This window comes from Sturnus vulgaris, chromosome 2 (genome assembly GCF_052056855.1).
Source record: "Sturnus vulgaris isolate bStuVul1 chromosome 2, bStuVul1.hap1, whole genome shotgun sequence".
Taxonomy (NCBI): Eukaryota; Metazoa; Chordata; class Aves; order Passeriformes; family Sturnidae; genus Sturnus; species Sturnus vulgaris.
The window spans coordinates 17,470,417-17,493,890 of record NC_142244.1 but is presented as its reverse complement, the minus strand read 5'-3'; the positions used below and the strand labels follow the sequence as shown (position 1 = coordinate 17,493,890).

Genomic DNA, 23,474 nt, shown 5'->3' with positions numbered 1-23,474 from the left:
GACCTCCAAGGAGGTGACAGTGGCATAATGGAGCCATGGGAGAGAGGCATGGGACAACTACTGCAGCTTCCAGATCCCTCGGAGCCCTTTATAAGGCTGTCTTGGGTTGCAAAGCAGGATGTAACCAAAAGTACATATTCTATCACCACCTTTGAAACCAGGTGGGGCAGTAATCTTTGTATTTTTTCACCCTTCCTCCAGGGAGGTATCTTCAGTTAATGGGCCATTGAGTCCCACTGCATGACTGATAAAATTCCATCATCCCACTGGGAGATGCTCCACCCAGGAGGAGGAGCCAAGCATTTCCTAGATAAAATCTGATATTTAGAACATCAGGGCAGCCTTTTTCCACTGGACTCCAGAGGAAAACCAGACCCTTCCTCACTGGACCTTCAGAGGAAGACTGCACCCTTCTACAGGAGCACTGCTTCAACTGAACCACATCTGCCACTGCAGGAGGATGCAGCCACCATTTAATGGGACTGCTGCCAACACCCTGACTGACTGACAGGGCATCAGGTTGTATTCTGACTCTGTCAGTGTTTGGTTTCTTTTGTATTACTGTATTTCTATTTTAATTTTCGTAGCAAAGAACTGTTATTCCTATTCCCTTATCTTTGCCTGAGAGCTTCTTAATTTCAAAATTACAATAATTTGGAGGAAGGGAGTTTATATTTTCCATTTCAAGAGAGGCTCCTGCCTTCCTTAACAGACACCTGTCTTTCAAACCAAGACAAACACTTACATGAAATGACAGAGCTTTGAGGAAGAAGTCTTTCACTGAAAGGTTCAACAGAGTCTGAGGCAACCACCTACAGCTACAGCCTCCTATGCCTTTAACTCATTATCTCCTTCGTTTTCACAGGTAAACTACCATTTCACAAAATTCATTAGATCAACACTATCCCTGCACCTTAAATGACTAAACTTAAAAAGCTGGGCTCACTGAGAAGTAAACGGTTTTGTGACCCATGTTACACAGGTCAGGGAGGCCTAAAGATTTCCTTCACTCACACTGCTAAGACCTACATTTCTGATAGCTAGGAGTCACAATTTGGCTTACAAGACCAAGTGAGAGGGTCTAGTTTAAATGAGAAGGCAGCCTGTATTGAGAATCTGACCAAGGAAAGATAAATACCCTGTATACATAAAGAACTCTGAATATAAAGAAGATGTCTTCTTTATAGTCACCTCAACAAAAGAAATTAGGCCCTGTAAGCAAAGAAAAAAGAATCTCCAGGTCGATCTAGAATCTTCAGGAATCTTCCAGTTTCTCCATTAATAATCAAGATAAAAATATTTTTAAACTGTGATGCGAGTTTTCACTTTCTCTCTCGTCACACAAGATACAAAAAAAAAAAAAGAAAAAAAAAAGAATATTGGCAATTTATAAGCAAAATTCTTACCGCATTTCAACATGCAACATTGGTCTCACTTCTGTACGATTAAATAGACTATTTACACACAATACATATATATCTCTCCCTCTGTATGCACATGCATTGGTCCTAGCCTAGGCATCAAAGGCCACATGTGAGTTCTCTGGGTCAAATCTTGCTCAAGCAATTCCAGTCTGAACATGAGTTGTCCTTTGGATAGCTGAGGATCTCAGTTCTTCCGAATGTCGGCGTAGACCACAGACTCTGACTTGTTGATCTTGTCGCTGTGCTGTCCCCCGGAGTGATCTAACTGCGCGTAAATGACTGGGCCCTGGGGACACAAGGAACACGCAAATCAGGCTTTTGCACAGCAGGCCACACTGCCCCTCACTTCCATGGGGGCTGCAGCAAGGTGAAAGCTAAAGCAAGACCACAGAGCTTTAATGACTGCGGACGGCACTTGGAAGCAGGTGGAATGAACCCTCAGCTGCACGTGAGCTCTAGTCTGCCACCTTTCTCCTCTCAGGAGCATGCCAAACAGCACCCTTGCCTCCCTCCAAAACTGCCTGATGTCACAGAAAGCAAAATCCAGGATCCTTTACTCTGAAAAGCACCAATTCTTGCGTGTGCTATGGAGCAAAGACACGTGGCTTAGATGCATGCCAGATTTAATGTTGTTCAAGGGGAACTGCACTAGAGGTTTACCAGTCAACAGCAGAGTGTACTTCCCCAACTAAGCATGGCTGTTCCACTTGGATAACAAGGGAGAGAATAAAGCTGCAGCCACCCTGTGACTCCAGACACTGCCCAAGCCAGTGGTGGGACCAAGACTCAGAGAGCAGTGAGCCAGGAAGTGCTAAAATGGTGCAGCAATACAGAATTCTTACCCGAAGGCAGCAGCAGCTCACAGACACCTTGGGCAGGCATGGCCTCACAGCTTCAGGACATTTGCTGGGGTGCAGGGAAGGACAATACAGCCCTGTCTTTCAGCTGAACATGTGAACACTTCCTAAAACACTGCATCCTCTAAGACATAGGCCAGGGAAAGCCAACTGCAGCTACTGGAGACAGGACTGCATCCTCCACAGAGCAGAGGCCCAGCAAGAGAGGTGGGACCTTGATGGCAAGAGAACTCCCCAACTGACACAAGCACGGGGCTGCCACCTCCCAGGTGACCTCAACAGAGAGACCACACACCCCATGCAGGAGGCAAAGGGACTGTCTTATCTGGGGATGAGGGGAGGGACAATTAAAAAGAGAGAGCTTTTAGTTTGGTTGTGGCTTTTTCAGCAGTTTTTCCTTCAAAACTTTTCATGCACTTAACTATTCTGGCTTCCCTTATGTCCCAGGAAGAAGAAGCCTTCACTAGCACTCCTCTACCCTCTTCTTGCCAGCACTTTTGGAATCCTGACAAATTAGGAAACATTCGTATAGCCCTGACAGAGAAATCTTTCCATCTATTTTCCAAAGCAATTATGAGCCAGAGATGAAAACAGACCTTCTGTACAGAAAATTATGCCCTTAAAGGACGACAGGTACCTCCCTGCACAGCTGTTTTCCCCCAGCACAGCAGCAAAACTCACACCTGATAAATACCTTGTTCTCTTTCAGAAGTAATGTAAATCCACATTTTCTTCCTTCTGAGTATAGTATTTCCAAAGTAATAAAGAAGAGAGGAAGAAGATGGATGGAAGGGTGAAAACTTTGCAAGTAGGTATAAAACTCTGAATTATAAACAACACACTGAGAAAATAGAAAAAAGGGCACTGATGTCCTAGAAAACTCTGCATTTTAAATTTCATTATAGTCACTTCTTTTAAAAATTTTTCTTCTATTTGCTTTCATGTGTTTCTGGTCTCCAACACTGTAGTGAGATTACTAATTCCAGTCAGATCACAGTGTCTATATAAACTTCAAGGCAAAGTAACCCTGAAGTTTAATTGCAAGCAGTTTTGGAAATCTCATCTGCCTGAGGCCAGAGGCCAAGGGTATGATAAATTCAGCTTGAGAGCACTGTCAGTGAAAAAAAAAAAACTAGCTACATAAAGTACTCACTGTGACATTCCAAATTTTGTTCAAGTAATTCTAATGGGTCAATTGTCTATTGAGTTCACTCAGTATCAGTTACCACTGTGCTGGGTTTTTGCCAGTTTAAATATAGTCACTGTGCTGCAAGCAGCATGTTAGTGGTGTGGAGAGACTGACTGGTGTGATCACCTGATCCAAACCAAGTTATCATTGTCTCAATGTCAGCCACCTAAAAAAAGTGGTAGATAGCCAATACAGAGAAAAGGAGGGACCAAGGATTTATTGCAGTGCTCATCTATGATTTGCTGCCAATTGATTCTCTAGCTGACTATAAGTGTCACCTAGGCCATTTTTAAAACAGTCTAAACAATTCAGAACTTTCATCTAATCCCAAGTAAGCTTATTCTAACTTTTCAGAACCAGAAGTCAGACCAGCACTGCTTGTATAAAACCAGCATTTTCTGAAGCCTTGCAATTTTTCCATTCAGAACTGAAGGGAAAAGAGTAGCAGGTGTACCTGCCAAGGGTTTGTCAGCAGTCATGAATTGCAGGTTACAGCAAAGAAAAAGGAATTACAAAGTTAGACTACCATGGTCCAACAGGAGTCTACAGAATTTTCAAATTTCTCAGATTCTGAATGATGCTGCAACTACCAGAGATTCAGGCTCTGGGAAAGTTATCTGAAATTTCAATCAAGATTCTTGGCATCACAAACTGCTCCTTCTCAGGCCCCTGGGATCCAAACAAGGACATCCATATGAGAAATCCATGTAGTTCTTGCCTTCACTGGAAATTGTTTCTTACCCACACAAATAACAGCCCTGGCAGAACAGCAGTCACTAGAGAATGATGGCACGGACAAGAACCAGCACAGACAAATCTGACAGGACAGAACACAGCTGCTGAGAAGGAGGGCACAGTGAAAACAAGTGGAGCTGACTCAAGCAGCTGAACACTCACAGAATCAGATATGCAGACTCCAGAAAGCAAAGTCCACACCTGAGTAACCTGCACTCCAAACACAAAGGAAGTGCGGGCTCAGCACTTTTAGCTGAGATGTGATGCTACTGCAAGTTTCTAACTCACAGAGGCAGTTTTGTTTGTATTCACAGTTCTCCTCCAGTGAAGTACAAAGCATTCATTCACTTCCTACACATCCTACCTTGTAAAAAAGCTGCAAGGAAGACCACAGGCCTCTGCTGTTGGGCCACAGCACTGACTGTGGGAACCACTGGTCTAAAAGTACCAGGCATTCCAAGAGCCAAGAGCGTGCCTGAATCAGCAAACAGCCTGCAACAGCTCTGGGAACTGCTGGGAATGAGTATCTGCCTTTCACCTGCACAACACCTCAAAAGCTTAAATACCACAGCTCATTTCTCGATTACTAAGAAATGATGAAAGATTTCAAATATGTTGATTTGCATGCTGATATGACCCTTAAAGAAACAACCAAACAATGGCTAGAAGCTAACAATGTAAGTGTAATCAACTGAGACTTAGCTTCCTCACTTGTTTAAACATTCTGTTCAAAATCTGATCTACCCTGATTTCAGTGTGGATCTTTCTAAAGAAAAGTAAATATGTTTAGTTGTTCTGTAAAGATGGGGTAAATGTTCAACAGCAGGTAGAGAACTACTTGCTGCTACAATGTCTACCACAAAAAGAAACTGTTTGCCTGACAAAAGAGATTAAAAATCTAAAAACTAAACTAAAACTATAGGAAACAAAAGCCATTTGCAGTATTTTTCAGTTGATGTCAGCAGCGTTCACACTTTGTGTTCTCCTTTAGAAACTTACCTGCAGGGAGGACTCTGTCAATGTAGAAACAGACTGGAGTGACTACAGAAGGGTAAAAAGCACCCTGATTCTGAGTTAACATCACAAAGTTTAGATTTACTCTGCTGCTCCTTCCAGCACACTGAGACTCAAACCCTGGAGACATGGAAAGGTGAGGACTGCAAGTTTTTTTTTTTCACTGCAAAGTGAAAACTGCAAGTTTTCACACCAAAACATTGGAGTATTTTTGCTTTCAAGATGCAAGCACAGAACAGCATCTGTGTGTAGCTCTCAGGGCACCTGCAAGTACTCCTTCATGCCATGACATTAATTAAATAAATCTTTTTGGGTTTTGACTTATGGATGTTGACTCCAACAGCTACTATATCGTAAATCCCATTGAGCTGGTTTTGCAAAACTTTTTTTTTTTTTTTTTTAAGGGGTGATGGTGGGAATCATCTGTCTCATTCACCCATTCCAAAAGCATCTCCCATGATCTAGAAAAGACAAGTTTTATTCAGGCCTTATAGGCAGCCTGCTGCTACAAGACCTACAAGTCAGTCAAAATCTGACTATTTTTAAATCCTGATTATACAGCCTCAGTGAATAACTATTCTCTGAAGGCAGAAGGCAGCTTTGTGGGCCTGTGTGCTAAAACTTTGGAAATACTGCATGGCCCAGAACAAAATGCATTTCAAAACCAACCAGAAGCCCACTAGAGTAGGAGCTTTGACTTTACTGAGCTGACTGTTAGCACACTGGGTTTTTTCCCCATTAAACATTAACACACATCTCCATTATCTTGTCAGGAGAAATTAAGAAAACAGGTATTAATTTGCACACACTACACTGCAGCCACTTGCTAAAAGGTGGCTAATTAAGAAAAAGTCCATTTTTAACTTAAACAGGTCTCAGGACCTGTATCTTTATAGGAAAATTGCTAGGAATACTCAAATCACGAGGGAAGAAACAGCTTCCAAATAAGGAAATCCTGTAGTACTAACAGGTAATGATCCATTGCATAGAATCCCTGTGTGACTCATGCTCTGTCCCCTCCCATGGGATGCTAAGTCTGGATAAAAGCCACTTTTTCCCTTCAAAGTCAGCAGAACTTTACCAGCTGCAGCAAGCACAAGGAGTGGCACTTTCAAGCCCACAGAAGCTGGGACGCTCAGCAGAAGAGAGCTCTCAGCAGCACAAATCATCTGCAAACTGGTCAGCATCTGGCTCCTCCCCTTGTGAAGGAAGTACATGAAACATCAGTGCAAGGCAAATTCCTCCCCACTACCACCCCAGAACAGACCAGGAAGCTTTATGGGGTGATCCACATCTGATAGACACTGCACTGTGTCTGCATTAAACAGATACTCACTGACCACTCCTCATCCTTGCTGTTCACTGCCACCTGTGTATGTTAACGCACAAGATCACAACTGTGGTTTTTTATGATTTAGCATGAAAAGGACATCAAACTCCATCTCAGCTAATATGAAGATGCTGCTCTTTCAACTGCACCAAAACCTTCTCCAGCAGAGCTCACCAGAGCTTACTGCACACCCCTCGCCCAGCACACGTGCTTTTACCGGCAGACAGCCCCTAATGCACAAATCCCACCCTGCCTGGATGTTTTCCACAGCAGCTGCCCCAGGCTGGGGGGAAATCCTGCCTCGGGGAGGAGCAGCAGGAGCAGTTTACCTGGTGTGATCTGGCGGGCACGCTGTTTACCAGGCCCTCTGTGTCGGAGGGCGCCTTCTGCGGAGCCTGCTTAACCGGAGACATCAAGCTCTCAGAGGTACTGCAGCTGACGAGGTGGCAGAGCAGAGTTTGCACGACAATGTTCAAGAGGCACACGAAAACCAAACCAAAACGGGACGAAACAAAAGAAGAAAAAAAAAAAAAAAGAAACAAAAAACAAAAGACGAATAATGGCAAGGTGAAATGCGGCAGGTTACGCCAAAGTAAAAAAATGAACATAATGGATTCTGAAATAAACACAAACAATTCTCCATCTCTCCCGAGACATTTCTCTGTCCTTCCTCTGAGTTTCATTGGTAAGCAACAGGAAGGAGCAGCTATTAACATAGGATAGCAGCTCCTCCACAACCCCTGGTCCTTAGATACTCCCATTCAATTCAGCCTCTCTAAAATTATGTGTTTTCTTCTCAGTGGTAACAGTGGTAAACAGCAATTATCTTCTAACTAGAAGCTAAACAATCCCAGCCACTGAGACAAGTGTTGCACCAGTGATACAGGTAGAGCCAACACTTGCAAGAGCCACCAGCTCTCTCTACATCAGCAAGGTACTTCCTACCCAACTCTGCATTAGTTCCCTTGCTTTTCTAGTTCTGCTGTGAGCCCAAAATAATTCTCCCAGCAGACACCAGTCTGTGGAGCAATTACCTCAAGAGTCACACAGCACATTTATGCTTTGTGCCCTCATATAGCTACTTGAATATCAAATCTTGGTTTTCAAACAAAAGAACTGTCTTGTGGTGAGAACTAACACCCCTAAAAAGAAGGCTGCTGGTTTTCACCCTCTGATTGCTTCTTTTCATCTGCTTAAAGCAGGACTGAAAAGAAAACAAGCCTGTGACAGAAAAATTAATATCACAGAGCAAATGCCCTTAAAGTTGGTGACTTCTGGGCAATGCAGTGATGAGTCTCTCAGTGCTAGGTCTACCTCTTTGTACCACAGCACCCAGAAGAGTTAAGTAGCCACCTCCTTGGCAGCAGTCACAGGAATGCCCTCTGAACAATGGACATCCTTTTCCCTCAGTCTTTGTAGACAATGTATAGAGAACAGAAACAAACAAGGACAGTGATATTAAACAGACCACCTCCTTGCAGGGCAAGCATTTTTTACCCGTTGGTAGGTCTTACTATAGCAGATTTAGCTCCTCATATATGCAGCAGTTAGAATTTAAAAAAAAAAATACTACCCCAGCCATCATGGCAAGGGGTCTCAACTGTCTCAGAGAAAATATACCCCTTCTGTTACCAAAATTATGTAATCATTAATTGTTTTATTCACAAAACTCCTCAGATCTACACTATCTAAATGTTATCATTCAGGCTTAAACAACTGATGTACTCAAATCTCTGCAAGTATTCCAACATCCAAGCTGTCTGAGCCAGAGGAATGCTTACAGGGAATTTACTTTTATTTTGATACAGAGAGAGCTCTGAATTTCCTGTGCTTTAGTCAATGCACTGGCAAGTTCACTGTTGGAAGAGATGGAGGGACACCATCTGGCATAAGCAACAACTCCACCCCAGTCAGACAGGAGACAATGAAACCCAAGCACCCAGTGAAATGCACATCCCTTTGCCAACAGATTCCAGCACAAATTACAGTGATGTTAGTAGAGAGCTAGCTGGTTAGTCAGCAAAGGAAGAGGAAATGTGTACACACACACAGGTATTAACAGCAACCACCAATTTGATTAGTTACCATGGTGTCTAGTGGGACTGGAAGAGAAGACCCAGCCCTGTTACATTCCCAATCTGGCGTCTATATCAGGATCTCTGTAAGGAGAGGAAGGTAAGCAGGATCCGATCCCAGCGCACCAAGGCAGAAAGAAAAACAAAACAGAACGAAATAAAAAAACCCACCAAAGTCAGAGCATGAATGGAAACCGTGGCCATGCAGGGGTTCCAGATGCCACGCAGAGCCCCAGCCCACCTCAGTTCAAGGCAGAACGGTTATCTAGGAGTAAGTGCTTCTCTCCACCACCACACACCGGGTTAGCATTATGTAGAAGACAGTCCATAAGTTTGGAGGGGGTCACAGCACACTTGGTTTCTTTCTACACATCATGCAGAGCTGGCATGGTCAGTGAAAGCAGGATTTAAACCTCAGAGATTACTTTCCCAAGAGAGTAGTTAAATCTGCTACAAGAAATCACAGTGCATGAACTACTGCTCCAGGCTCAGCACCAACATGTGTCCTCCAGCAGGAAGACACTGGAGAGCAGGTCAGTGGGAAGCAGGGCAAGCAGGCCACCTCAGGCACACTGCTGGTGCATGACACTGCAGGGTTCTTTTCAGTTCTTAGGGGAAGGACACATGCAGAAAGGGAAAACCAGGCTTTCCACACAATTCTGAGCACACACAGCCACCCTTGCTGTATTTAGCCTTACCATTGGGCAATAGCCAACTCACTTTGTCTAAGCTCTCCAACTGGGAAAAGGATAGGGCAAAGTTTAATTTGGAAATCCCCACAAGCTTATTTTTGGAGTTATTTTCTTTAATCTCACAGGCAACCCAAAGAACCTGCAATAAGCAGGAATATTTGTTGGGCAAAGAACAGAAGAAACTTGTATGTTTTGGGGTTGTTCCTAAGACAACATACATAATTTTCATTCTTTCTTAGAGAAGCAAATTACCAGCTAATTAGAGAGGAGAAAAAAGGAAGCACCTCCTCTACCAGCTGCAAGTTTCATCACCACAGGACTCTAATCTGTCTTTTTCAGTTCTTCTTGCTTTTTCATATGCCCACTCAAAGAACTGTGCTTCACTTCGGAGTTCTCCTCCTAACACTAAAAACCCTGCAGGGATGGTATCAGTTAACAAAAAACATATAGTGAATGAGAACGGATGCAGAGTGGCTACTCCTTCCTTACTTTCAAGTGGGGTGATAAAGGGAGTTTTGGCAAGTATTTTAGTCCAGGCTTAGGAGGCAGACACTGGTAACAGAAAGATCCAGTCCTAATCTCAACACACAGCATTCCTGAAAAGTGCATGTGTGGTCCTTTTCCTTTGGAGGTGGTAAGGAAAGCAGAGCTCGAAGGAAGTGGAACAGACCAGAGCTAGAGGGTCTTGGATTAAATGCTCTGAGGGCATATATCCTTGTGTGTGGGGATCAGTTTCAACACCTAGTGATTTTCAGGTGTCTCTTCAAGCACAGTAGAGAGGTAATCACTAAAGGCAGATGATCATAGTTCTACATGACAATAGCCAAGGCTTGGCTGAAACTCCTGCTACCCCCCTTTAAGCCCTCCCTCTGATCCTCCTGCTGTTCCTCACGGGTGAGGAGAGAAATCTCTTACCCAGAGTATCGTTTTTTAGAGTTGTTCTTTCTGATGACAAGACACACGACAATAGAGATGAGCGATGAGAGACCTGTAACCGTACCGATGGCTATCCCTGCCACGGTGGCAATGGGGAACGCAGGCAGGCTGTCTGCGGAGAGAAGGGAGAAAACATTCAACTCTTCTGCATTTCCTGCTCAACAGAAGTGCAAACCACAAATGCCCTTGAGCCTGGATTCGTTTAGAGCAGGAGGAACTAATGTAATACCCGGAAATTACAGCAGGCAGCCAGCAGAGTAACATATGAACTGAGCGCACACCAGGAGTGTTCTTAATGTCACCGTCCTTCAGGAGAGAGTTCATGTTGAACCAAAGGTTTCTACATGTCAGAGAATGCCAGTGACAATGAGGACAACCCTGTCTCATTTTGTATCTGAAGGGAGAAAAAAGCCACCAAGTTACAGCTATCTGGCAATTCCCAGCGAGGTCAACAGGAAAAAGCAGGCACGCTTGGAAGCCGATTTGGACACAGCACATCACTAACCCACTAGGACTGCTGAAGGCTGGGTGTTCTCTAGGGAGCATGCAGCACACAGCAGAGCTCCTACCCAGGATCACTCTTAGCAGTGTTTACACATGACTCTGGAATCTCAAAATACAGCCCTGTACATTTTTATACACTTTTTAATTTCCTTCTTCAGTCAGGATCATTGTACAATACCAGGAAAACACGTAGAATAACACAATATTGCTTTACTCACGTTTTCCCTAGTATTATTTTGGGGGAGAAGAGGCCAAAAAACAGCAGCCAGAAACAAAAGCCAATCAGAGAACGAGTACAAAATAATTACAAGTCAAAGAATACACAGACTACCATTACAGCTTTTCCCAATGAGAAACAAAGTCCTTTCCTTCCCCCCACATGGTGGTTAACACAAGGAACATCTCAGGCCAGAGGGTTTCTTACAAGACTCCATGCTACTCTAGCTACTTGTACCAAACACAAGTGAATCAGCAAAAGATCCAAGAGGCAAAACCTACATCTATATAGAAAAATTTGTCTCAGACACCTGCATCTGATCATCACAATTGTTGAGATTGGAAGGGATGACTTGAGCTTGTCTAGTCCAAACCCCCTGTTTTTAAGCAGGGCCAAGTAACACAGTTTGCCCAATACTTTGTCCACTTTGGATTTGACTATCTCCAAGGATGGGAGACTCTTCAGGCAACCTAGTTGTGTGGTTTAACACTGGCCCAAGGCCAGGCACCCATGAGAGTTGCTCACTCACTCTCCCCTACCACAGCTGGGCAAAGGAGGGAAAAGAAAAAAAGCATTAACGAAGGCCTCATGGGTGAGATAAGGACCAAGAAATATTTCAAGGGCAAAACAGGCTCAGCTTCAGCTGCAAAGTGAAATGTATTACTAAGAGAATCAGAGGAGGATAATGAGAAATAAAATAAGCCCTTAAAACATCCTCTCTCCCCCCAGCCCCTCCCTTCTTCCCACTGACAGCACAGAGACAGAGAATGGGGTTTTGGTCAGCTCATCACTGAGATTTGTTTCCACTCCTCTGGGACAGGAGCCCTGCCCTCTGAGGCAGTGAGGGGTTCCTCCCACAGGAGACAGCTCTCTGTAAACTTCTCCAGCATGGCTCCACTCTCAGGAGCAGCACCTCTACCACATCTGCTGCAAGGTGACTCCTTCCCACAGGTACACAGTCCTCCCAAAACTGCTGCAAACGTGGCTCTCCCTTCCCACGTGGTGCAATCCTCCCAAGACAAGCTGCTCCACTCTGGAAGCAGGGCCCTTTCTCCTGGGGTCTGGGGTCTGAGGAGGGTGTGTGGGGGGGTGTTCGGGACTGGATGTGGGGTTTGGGAAGGTGGGTATTGGTTTAGGGGTGGAGCGGGGAGAAAAGTTGGAGAGATGACTGTGTATGTGTGACAGGAATGTCGATTTCCATGGAGACAGGATTTTTAGGGATAGGGAGTGGGGGCGGGGCACGGGGCTGGGGGCACCGCTGTAAGGGAAGGGGGGGTGAAAGGGGGGACGCAGGAGCCGAGGAATTGGAGACAAGGGATTTTGGAGGATCGGGGGTGGTGTGTGAGGGGAGGGGATAAGGAGGGAAGAAAGTGGGGAGAGGGTAGGGACAGTACTTTGTTGAAGTTTTCGTCTTGCTCTTATGTTGAAAAAGAGGAATGAAAGAGGTCACAGAAAAATCAGAATTTGCTTGGCATTCATAGATTTTCGTGCCAACAGTGTCCCAGAAAGAATCCAAAAGGATAGTCTGGTTATTAAAGTTGGAAAAGTGAGTGGAAATCCATTTTATAAATCTTTTCAGGACAGTTTTAGAACAAGAGCGTTTTGAAAAAGAGAAATTGTCAGCGGATAAAGTTTGTTTTATTATACTATAGAGAACTCTTTCGCTATGGGAAAGGATAATTTTAGAAAAGGGATTTCCCATAGCGACCCCAAGCCTAACGAGCAGAAAAAGAAACAAGAACAACAACAACAAAAAAAAAAACAACAAAAAAAAACAAAACAAAAAAAACCAAAAAACCAAAAAAAAAAAAAAAAAACAAAAACAAAACAAAAAAAAAAACCACCAAAAACGCAAAACAAGACCCTAGGGGAAGAAAAGCTGATTATACTCACAAAGCTTATCTTTGACAGCTCGTTAAAGCTGCTTCTCAGGTGCTGGTCAACTTCAGCCCCGAGCTGGGAGGTGTCTCAGGGTTGTTTAGGCCAATTCAGCAAGTTAAGACCTTTAAAACAAAGTCTCAACTCGCCGAATTTTTTGTGACTCCCAAAAACGGATGCAATCAATTTTTTTATGCCGTTTTGCAGAACGTGGGCAGAGTCCACTTGTGTTCGGGCACCACTTGTCACTGGTGGGGGTTTTTGGGGTCCCTTTGGGATCCCTGAGGCTGCTTCTGCAGCCCTCGGAGCAAATTCCTGTGCCTTGCCCAGATAGAATTGTGGCTCACAGTGAGCTCTCAGACCAGCAGGGAAAAGAAACCAGAATATGCAGAGAGGCACAAATCCATGGTTTAATCTATGAAGGCATCCTATCTAGCATATACCCACGGCTATTGTTTTACAGGGGTTTTTATATCTTTTGAGGGTTTTACAATTTGCACCAATTACCAAGGGAATTCTACTTTCTAACCAGTCCCTGAGGGATTTTACATTCAAAGCTGGCCTGTGGATACTAAAAGAGAATGAACCACTAATATTGAAGATAGATAAGAGGGTCTTCCAAGGGTGGGGGGGAAGCTGAATTCCTTTTGTATTCATCATTTCACAAGCTATTTCTTATCTCTAAGCTATGGTTTTCCAAGGAGCTTGTTCTGAGGATGCAGGGAAACTTTCTTCTCTGTTTTCTGCTCCCTCCACAATACTTTTGTCACTTCTTTGACTTATGAGGGTTTTTTTGGTTGGTTGAATATGAATGACAGACAGCAGTTAGATCCTGTTAGCAAACATCTTAAAGACTTTATTAAAAAGACGCTAGTGTTTGCATGTGAAACTAAGAGTCTGGCTTTATTGCTTTTCAGAAAATGGTCCCTACGTTTTCAAGCATTCCACAGTTACACAAATTGCTCATAAGCACTTCCAGAGCAGCCAATGACTTCACTGTGAAAAACAGTCCCAGCTACATAACCAAACACCAGCTCTGAAAGTCAATATTGAAGTTAGCAGCTCAACATAAATCAAAAATCTAGTCATTTAGAGAACACTTTTCACTGATTATTACCAAAATTCAGAGCAATTTCCATTTCACTGAGAGCATGTCAGTATCAGTTTTATGAAAGAGGAAGGAAAGTGAAGTTTCCATTGCTCCTAAGTATAGAGATTTTCATACCATTCTAAATGTTTCCCCCATGTGTGTTCAGATCAAAGATCAACCACCTCCAAACTATCTTGAACACAGTGTTGAGCAGGGTCAACCTAATGTAAGAACTTGGAATTCCCTATGAATTTCTGCTGTTTAGGCTCTAAATGGTAGTCCTTTCCACATTCAGATACTCTATTGAAAAAACAGTCTTGCTTTTCATCCCTGCCAGTAGAATTCTTCCAACACACTTGATAGAGCTGCTTATGCAAACACCAAGTAGGTACTGCAGTGAAAATCAGCTGGGTTAGTATGGCAATTTTTAAAAATTAGGCCACCATGAAACTTATTAAATGTTCAATCCAAAACCTAAAGCTAACCTGTCATCTATCAGATCATTTAAATGTGCAAAGAATCAATATGGCTTTAAACAGTTTACAACACCAGACGTATGATTCAGAACCATTAGATGTATACATAGTAAAAAACCAATATGCACAAGTGTCATCATGTATTTACTCCAATTGAAAAAATTGCTCCAGCTCAGTTCAGGATGAGTTATGACCTATTAAAAGAGCCTGGAAACCCATTTTCACAGTCTTCCTAAGACTCTGAAGACAACAGTTCCAGCATTCTTCTGATGGCAAGAAATATTTCAAATTCAGGACTTCATCCAGAATCTGAGAGATTCCCTCCAAGATGTCCCCTATGGGGATGCCAGCATGCAAGTCTGTTGAAAAATATCAGCTGAATTAGTATGCTGAAGTCAGTCATTAGCTGCTTAACCTGGGTTAAAATCTGAAAAGGTTTTTCCAAAACAGCCTGACTTTGCCAAACCAGCAGCTGCTTTACTGCTTCCTCACAGTGACTATCACTGTGAGAAAATAAAAAGACCTTATTTTATATAGGCTTCAAGCTTTCAAGGAACAGCAAGTTCTAAGTGATGGTTGGACCTCCAGGGGTCCCACCCAACCCAAACTGTTCCACAAGGAGAAAAATTAGACAGAGACTTTGCCTACATAAGAACATGGAATTTTCTTAAGAGCAGGGTTACAAACCTGCTCTAGCAGAAGTATCATTCCAATTAGGACATACAGATAGGCATCTTCCCTAACATATTAAAACTAATGGAATAGCTGCATCAGCACTGCCATTTATGAATTCAACATTTATTCTTGTCATTCCTAAATTATGAATTTGAAAATGCAATTGCTGTAACAATCATTTCATTGTAGGAAAAACATCATATTTTGGCTGACCTCCAGCTGAGGTAGAACAATCAAATGTTTTGGATGATCAAGGGAAATAAGAGCCAAATTGACAAACAGAATCTAAGTGCTCTTGAACTGTGATAAATGTTACCAAATGCTAAGCAGAAGCCACATGTGACTGCAAGCAGCCAGGACCTGAAGTTTGTAGGAGCCACCATGGATTCTTTAAGAACACCTGAGTAAAAGAGACTGAATGCACATTCAACACAAACAGCTTTGCATGGAACACAGTAGCATTTCACTTTCTGTATGTTTGGACCAGATTTATAGTTTTGCATTCTATTAAATATACCAGAAGGGTTTCAAAAAGAAGTCTACTTTTTCTCCTTGCTCACCTGATTTCATAAGTCACCCTAACCCTTGATGTAGCATAATGCAGGAAATATATTCATAGGACTTCAAACTGAGAAGATGTTTTTTCATCAAGCCTTCCATCAGCTTTTCCTAATAATTGTTTAAACCACAGGAATTAGTGGGCATAGAAGAAAAGGGTATGACATACTGTTTTAAACAGCTGACAGATACTGGTTCCATTATTAGGACCTGGAAGAAGAGAATTAAAACAGTTGTTCCCTCCAGGCTACTCTCCCACCCCCAATAAAAGTGATTTAGACAAGGAGTGGAGGGGAAAAAAAAACAAGTGAGAAGGAAAAAAAAACATATAGGATGAATGAATACCTTTCTCCACAACTCTAACTCGGATTTCTCCTGGTTTGACAACAATGTCAGGTGGGTTCTTGACATCACAAATGTACGTGCCGTTGTCCCGGAACTGCATGTTTGATATAGTGATAGAAGCATCTTTCTTGTTAAGATCTCCAGCCCAAGTGATCCTGTCTTTAAATGGTATGTCCTTTCCAGGGTATGACTTCCCATTAGAGTAATAGAAAAACTGCAGTCAAGGAAGAGAGGATAGAAGAATAATCCAATTAGCAAGTATGAAGCCACCGTGCTTCTCTCACTATTGTAGCATTCTCCCAGAGGCAACTGTGTTATACACAGCCAGTGGCCGAGGTTTTTCTCCTCCTGCCTCACCACTTCAGTCTGCCTCGTTGGCTCTTGATAACATAACCATGCTTGTACCTCAACCATATCAGCACAACAAACTACAAGTTTCAGTTTTCTGTTGGTTTTGATTTGTTTTGTGGTTGGATTCATTGGGGGTTGTTTTCTGTTTTGCAGGGGATAGAGTTTTGCAGACAAGGAGGTGGGGAAAAGAGGAAAAAACCTGGTAACCTGGTCATAATTAAAGGACAGAACAGTCCTGGAACACAGCCATCTGTCACAGGAAACCACTTGCATCCTAGCAGAAAAAGGATACCAAGTTTCCCACCTTGTGTTTTGCTGTGTGTTACTTGCAACTAAAGCACAGCTAAATTAACATGCAACACTCTCCCTTCCTTCCACCCCCTCAGAAAATCCCATGACCAATTTAGAGTATATCTAGCTGTTTTCCAGAAACCTTCAGGTAACTAAATATAACTGTTTCCCAGTTTTTAAGTGACTAAGCTGCACATTGGCTTTGCACTCCCTATACACGATCAAAAATCTTTGAAGGATAATCCTCTTTAGTACAGATTAAGGAGGAACTGAGTATTTCCTAACTATACCTGCCCCAAAATTGGAATTTACAGCAGTAGAAGTGCACAGACTTCTATAGGAAAACTCTGCTTTCAAACACATGGGATACCCTAAGAGAGGCATCAAGGCTGCAGGAGAATTGCAAGAGCACAATCTTTCTTAATTGGTTTTCTTAACTGGATATCCTGCAAAACAGCAAGACAAACCTAATCAAGAATCAACGTGAATTCCTTTCAGCTCAGTCTCCAGAGAACAATGAAAGAAATTTAGGACAATATTCCAGCTTCCTCTTGCTCCTGCCTTATTTACAAAGCAGTGTCTCTGCCACAAAACAGACTGCCTGCAAGACAGTCATATTTCCATTCAAGTCACCTCCTATCCCTTTTCCTGCCCTTGATCTCAGGCTTGCTATTCCAACACCCTCTCTATCAGACCTGCACTCGGTATATCAGGTCTTATCACTTGGCAGCACAAATCTTGTCCACATCAGGTATGTGCACATCATGGCCATCTGTCCTGCTGCAGTCAATCTTACTTTTTGTCTACAAATTAACATAAATTCAACAAAGTATTTCATGTGGTAGAAAGCTAGCAAGCACATAGTCAGCTGTCAACATTTTGGAGGGACTCTTCATCAGTCTGCAGCTTTTCCAGCCTGACTGTAACCTTTAACACAACATCACTGCATTACCACAGCCCTTTGCACAGGGGAAGTCATCCCACTGGAAGTCTAGAAGGACAGAGGCAGATTCCTCCACTCTCTACATGTCCTCACCTGGGGGAGGAGAAATCACAAAGTAAAATATGTCCTGAAACACAACCTAAGTGAATCAAGCCATCCGTTGCCTACGGTGGAGTGAGATGAGACTTCTTTGGAACATGTGGCGAGGGAAGGGGACAAGCAGGGGAAGATCCCAATCAAGTCAGCCTCACCACATGGCCACAAGATTGCCAGTGTGGTTCTAAAGGGGCACAGGACCATCCTTGTCAAGAGAAGCATGGGCTTAGCTCAGACATAAGCTGATCATGAGATTGATCTTTCAAATTCACACCCAAGCAGCTATGCAATGCCATGACTCGGGCTCATAAATAAACATCTCCTCTACACCTTCCCCAGACCCTCAAAAGAAATAGGGAATTAACATCAAATTGTGCTGGGTCACTTCTGCTCAAAGATAATTTGCTTTTCTTTCAATTGTGCTGATAGCTACATCCAGGTGGAACATCTGAACTCACTTCAATTAAAAAAAAAATGTTATGTGCTGAAGCTGTATTCCTACAACTGAATAGTGACGCAGAAAGGGAATGGCAAAACAGGATATATGGGGAGCGGAAAACACACAAACAGATGGCTTCTCTTCACCCATCCTGTTCAACACTGGCAGGAAAATGCCCTACTTCCTTAAGCTTCTGCCCAGCTACTGCTTTGGATTCCCAATGAGAAGAATGCCCTCTTCAAAACTAAATGTTCATTTCACTGAGAATGCAGAAGCTTGTTCTTCAGAGCTCTATATACTGCAGATGCTCACATGCTGGTTTTGACCATCTCTGCCCTGAGCATTGAAGAGCTCCTAGAGTTTAAATGAGCTCACGTCTGCAGCAAAGGGAAGGAGACAAACACAAACAGGCTGAGCAACCTGCTGTCCCCACATCTTCAAAGCTGTCCCAGAGTTCCCTGTGCTGCTTCCTCTAAATTTCCACTACTCAGGATAAGGAACAAGAAAGAAGCAGAAATGTCTGAGGAAGAAGACAGCTATCAACCTACCAAAGCCATTTTTTTGAAGATTTACATCCAAAGGATCTGAGCCCACTTGGGCCCAACATACAGAAACTGAGCAATGACAAATATTACTTGCCTAAGTTCCTTGCTAGCCTGATTTTTCGCCTGTCAAGTAACTATGAGGATGTAAGTGCTTACTGATTTGAGCTGTTCAATTCTGTTCTGAAACCAGGGAGACTGGTCTTACTATAAATCCTTTCAAACAAAGGCTATATAAGCAAAGCACACAAGCGAAATAAACAACATGCACAATATTCAATGAAACACTGCAATTACAGTAGTGATTTAAATTCTGTGACTGCTATATTCAGTCAAATGCAAAAGGATGGAGTATTTACAAGGTTCCTAGATGGTCATCTACTTCATACATACAACTTCCATACCAACATCCCTCTCCTAAGACTAACAGAGTAACTAGTATTTTGTGGTCACTGCACACTACAGTCTTGCAGAGATCTAGCAGACTGCAATATTTTCCTACAACTCTAAAAAAAAGCCCTAAAATCACAGTGATGGAGATAAGGCACACGAAGGAGGGTCCAATCCATATTTGCTTGCACCTTAGAACCAACTATCCCAGCCTCCCCTCCCAGGTCTGTTCCCCTGCAGCCACTGCTTACTGAGATTCGAGTGGCTGCTCCCTCTGGTTGAAAGCTCCAGGAGACAGATGCTGCACTGCTGATCACTTCTACGGATGTGAACGTGCACGGGAGCTTTGCGTCCGTCCCGTTCTCCACAAACATCTCCTCCGGGGTGTTGACCTCTACTGCTGATACTTGGACTGCATGAGAAAGGCAAAGAGAAGAAAGGAGGAGAACAAGACACATCAGTGCTGCTGTGCTGCTTTGAGAATCAGGAAGTTCACATCACACTGCCTAGGGCAGAAGAGGCATCAATAACTCCTGCGTTGAGTGATTGCACAGACATTGCATTATACCTGCAATCAAACAAGTATAGAGCAGGCCAAGTATATATTCATTTCTCCTTCCTTGTATTATCTGTGACAGGATGTTTTCCACTCACAGATGTTTCCTCTACAACACTTTGTGGAAGTCAATTCTATGGTGCAAAGGATGAGTTTAAAACATTTTCGTACCAGTTGATAGCAGGCATTGTAATAATTAAGCCTCATCAGAGGAACTAACAACCTGACCCAGCCATTACTCAGTTTCCTCTCTAGCACACATCTTGTTTCAGATCTCCAGTTCCTCTTAGCTGTAAGTAAAACAAAAGCTCACGTCCAGAAAGCTGAGGAGAAAACTTCTCTCACTCCTAGCTATGCCATCTACTCCTGCTCTCTGCCATGCTCCAAGGTCTGTATGTGCGAGGCCTCACAAATAATCACTCCATTATAGTTTACAAGCATGAGAGTAGTTTAATTTTTTTTCTACCTTATGCACAGTCAAAGCAGCAAGACAACCACAGCCACCCTCCAAATTTAAAGTAATCAAGGTTAATATTGTGCTTGTACTGGTAGTTTTCCTAAAAAGTAAGTAAAATTCATCATGATTCAGAAAACGTGTTGAAGATATTCTTCACCTGGCACCTTCTAAATTGCCAATGCCCTCTCCCTATCCAGATTTAAGGAGATACATCTCTACATTCATTCAGGTTTATGTAAAAAAAGCATGATCTTGTGACACCACAAGAGAATGTCTGTCAGGGCTCATGTCACATCCACATGAAAGCAAAAATCTTGTCAAGTCAGTGTGAGTGGGTGCACACGTAACATGTGTTCCTGGTACCTCAAATATAAATTTTGATTTTTATTAAACCATTATTTTCAGCAATCTACTTCTGTTCATAGGATTTTATGTTGCTGGGCTCTGGTACCTTAAATCCCCTTGTTAGAACATGAGAGCAAACCTTCCTGCTCCAGCAATATCTCAGCTGATTTGTTTCTCACCTTTGAATAAAGTAGCTGAAGTAGGCAAACCAAACACAAAGATACGAGTCAAAGACTGTTTAGATAAAAAGGGAGAAAATAAAAACCCATCTACATTAGTCCTTAAATCGTGAGGTTTGAGTTTTTAGTCAGTGAGAACAACCAGCTCAGCAGCTTTCAGAAGTTGGACAGCAAATATCTGGCAGAATGAGCATGCAAGCAGGGGTAGGAAAGCTGAGCACATCACAGTAATTGAAATAACCAAAACCAGAAGAAACCACCATTCATTAATTCTGCCGTTCAGAGTCAACGCTGTTCATTTCCAAAATTCACTAACTCCTCAGTCCCATCAGGTGATCTCTTGATACCTCAGATGCTCCTGTCATCACTGCTTTCATTTCCAAGAGAAAAAGCGCCCCAAGAGAGGTGGGGAGAAGGAGTGGTGAATTTTCATCAGGAGGTTCTATCAGAGCTTCCTTTCTCTTGTACATACTCTGACTATGGGCCAAAAAATATTCTTTTGTAGAACAACTACCAAATATTTATTTGGAACATACAAAGACTTCTAGCAATCAAATTAAATGAACTGAGAGCTGCTGTGTGCTTTATGTATTTTTCCAGCTAATGGTGTAGAAAAGAAAAATAAAATAATATCCATTGTATTAAGTCCAAACCACAGAACAAACCTCCCTTTCAAGCATAAAACAAGCAAGATACCCTCAGTATTTGTGTAGGAAGAAAAGAGCCTGCACAGACATTGTCTGCTTGTAGATGGTACAGAGAACTCCTTGCCACACACAGGCAGTGGGTAGCACACATCTGCCTAATCTAAAGAAGTCACTGTTCTAACTTACTAGAACTGTAGTGAAGCAAAAAAAAAAAAAAACCAAAAAAAACCTTCTCCCTACTTATTTCCTAGTCTGGGAAAGAAGGAACCATGTCATCCTGTACAGATATTTCTATCAAATTTAATTTTCATCTGTCCTATTGTTGGCTCCATTTCATGTTCTTCTTTGCTGATTTTCTCCCCTCTGCCTCCTTCACTGCTTCAAAAATATTTTTCTTGCTTCCGTTGCCTTACAGCATGAGACACAGGCTCCCTAAATCATAACCTGACCGGTAGAGAGGTCACAAGATTCATCAGTTGTTCACCCTCAGCCCTCTAATCCCATACTTTTACTGATATGGTGGCTGTTCCCACTACCTTGAACTCTTTGGCCTCCTCTGTCATAATAAAATCCACATGGATCATCTCCAGCTCTAGCTCTTTTCCTCCTCTTCCACATTTACCAGGATTACATCCACTTTCCAGCTCCTCCACCTATTAAATATTCCAGCTGGAGAAAGCTGAATTTTGAGTCATATTTCAGTCACACACACTGCTCTATTCCTCAAGCTTACTCAGCCTTAGTTCCTCTCAAGAGGAAAAAATTATCACAGGAAACTGTCTGAGAGAAGAGTGCTTTAAGAAGGGAAGGTCCACAAGGTACACAGGGCAAAAATAAACATTTGCTCTTCTCCCATGCATCCTCTTTGATCCCATCACTCTGTCCAACTGCCCCAGTATTTCCTTCTGAAGATCTAATCTAATCTTCAGCTGCTTTTACTCTTTTCAGCAGAAAAATGGCTCTATTTTTCTCATCTGTCATCAAAATAATTTGAAAAACACCCCGCCTGCGCCTCTTCAGCCACTTCTTTTAAATCTCTAGTGTTGTTCGAGCAGTTTTACTCCAACTACAATAACTCCAGCTCCATTTTCAACCCCCACACTGCAATGAAAACTGTCCATCCACATCTTCCTTTCCAGACAATCCTCTTGCTCTTGAAATAGGACAAGACACTCATATTCTTACTAACTTACTAACCTTACTTACTAATCTTTTCTTATTTTTCCCATCATGGATCTTCATTCTTCATCAATGCTCTCTCTATTCTCAGGTCTCTCTTTCCTCGGTATCTCGCCTCAGAGATCTCATCTGCAAAACAAGTTCAAGCTCCCATCACTGCACTGACTACTCAGATCTGCATCTCTGCCCAGGATCTGTCTCCTTATGCTCAAAGAACAGCCTCAGTCTGACATCTTTGTCAATGCTACGTTGTCAGCTCACACTAAATGGGACTAAAGCAGAGCTCAGAGTCCTCCACAACTGCTTTTAGCACCATCGACCTGCCACATGTCTCTCCAAGTCAATACCTGTGCAGCATCTCTGACTTTGAACTCTTCCCAGGTCAGGGCAGAGTTTCCAGTCACCTGTTCAGCTGATAGCAGACTAAAACCTCCAGTTTGTACCTTGGCCTTCATGACTGTGATGTCCTTTATGCTCTGGAGAGATGGACAGTAACACATCAGTAAGTACTGCAGTTCCTGCTAACCAAGCTGCTCCAAGGGTAACACTAAAAAGAAGGGGACATCACATATGCAAGATCACTGGTTCCTTCCACTAAGTGGAAATGACACCAAGCACACGTCCCTGTTTCCGAATGAAGAGACTCTTGTCCCCAGCCACATTACAGCACTGGTCTAATCCAAAATTTTTCAACTCCTAACTGTAGCACTTCCTCCTAAATGCTGCCCCTCAGGCTTGGGAGGATCTGCTCAAAACCTGCAAAATCCTTTCACTTCCTCTGAGCCCTCCAAAGCATGTGTAACTGCATCTGTATGAATCCAGCCTAAGCTGCCAGTGCTTGGAGATCAATGCCTTTTAAAACTGAAGTCATCTTTTCCTACGTTTCTTTGTACCTCCTAGTTGCTTATACTTGCTTCACAGTGATTTTTAAAAAATATTTTGGGCAAGAATTGTTATTCTGCATGTTTTATGCAGAAACATGGTTTACCATTTGGTTTGGTAGCATATCACAAAGAAATCCTTCTCTGCACCAAAGTTTTCCAATAATTAACACACAGATGATT

General features: G+C 42.8%; 1 protein-coding gene across 4 annotated transcripts in view; it reads right to left on the bottom strand.

Moving 5' to 3' along the window:
* Window positions 1–1,379: 1,379 nt before the first annotated feature.
* The window catches only part of MPZL1 (myelin protein zero like 1), a 31,444-nt gene continuing 9,349 nt past the window's right edge, over window positions 1,380–23,474 (bottom strand). Inside the window, exons 1-6 of one of the 4 annotated variants that reach the window (XM_088158368.1) lie at window positions 22,429–22,447; window positions 19,299–19,459; window positions 15,996–16,209; window positions 10,232–10,364; window positions 6,879–6,984; window positions 1,380–1,710 (exon numbers count right to left, since the gene is read on the bottom strand). In XM_088158368.1, the coding sequence (XP_088014494.1) occupies window positions 1,609–1,710; window positions 6,879–6,984; window positions 10,232–10,364; window positions 15,996–16,209; window positions 19,299–19,421 (678 nt within the window). In that variant the 5' untranslated portion in view covers window positions 19,422–19,459; window positions 22,429–22,447 and the 3' untranslated portion in view covers window positions 1,380–1,608. Of the gene's footprint in view, window positions 1,711–6,878; window positions 6,985–8,634; window positions 8,709–10,231; window positions 10,365–13,681; window positions 14,777–15,995; window positions 16,210–19,298; window positions 19,460–22,428; window positions 22,448–23,474 lie in introns of those variants that run through there. The other 3 variants (XM_014882805.2, XM_088158380.1, XM_088158373.1) reach the window with 3 other exon arrangements.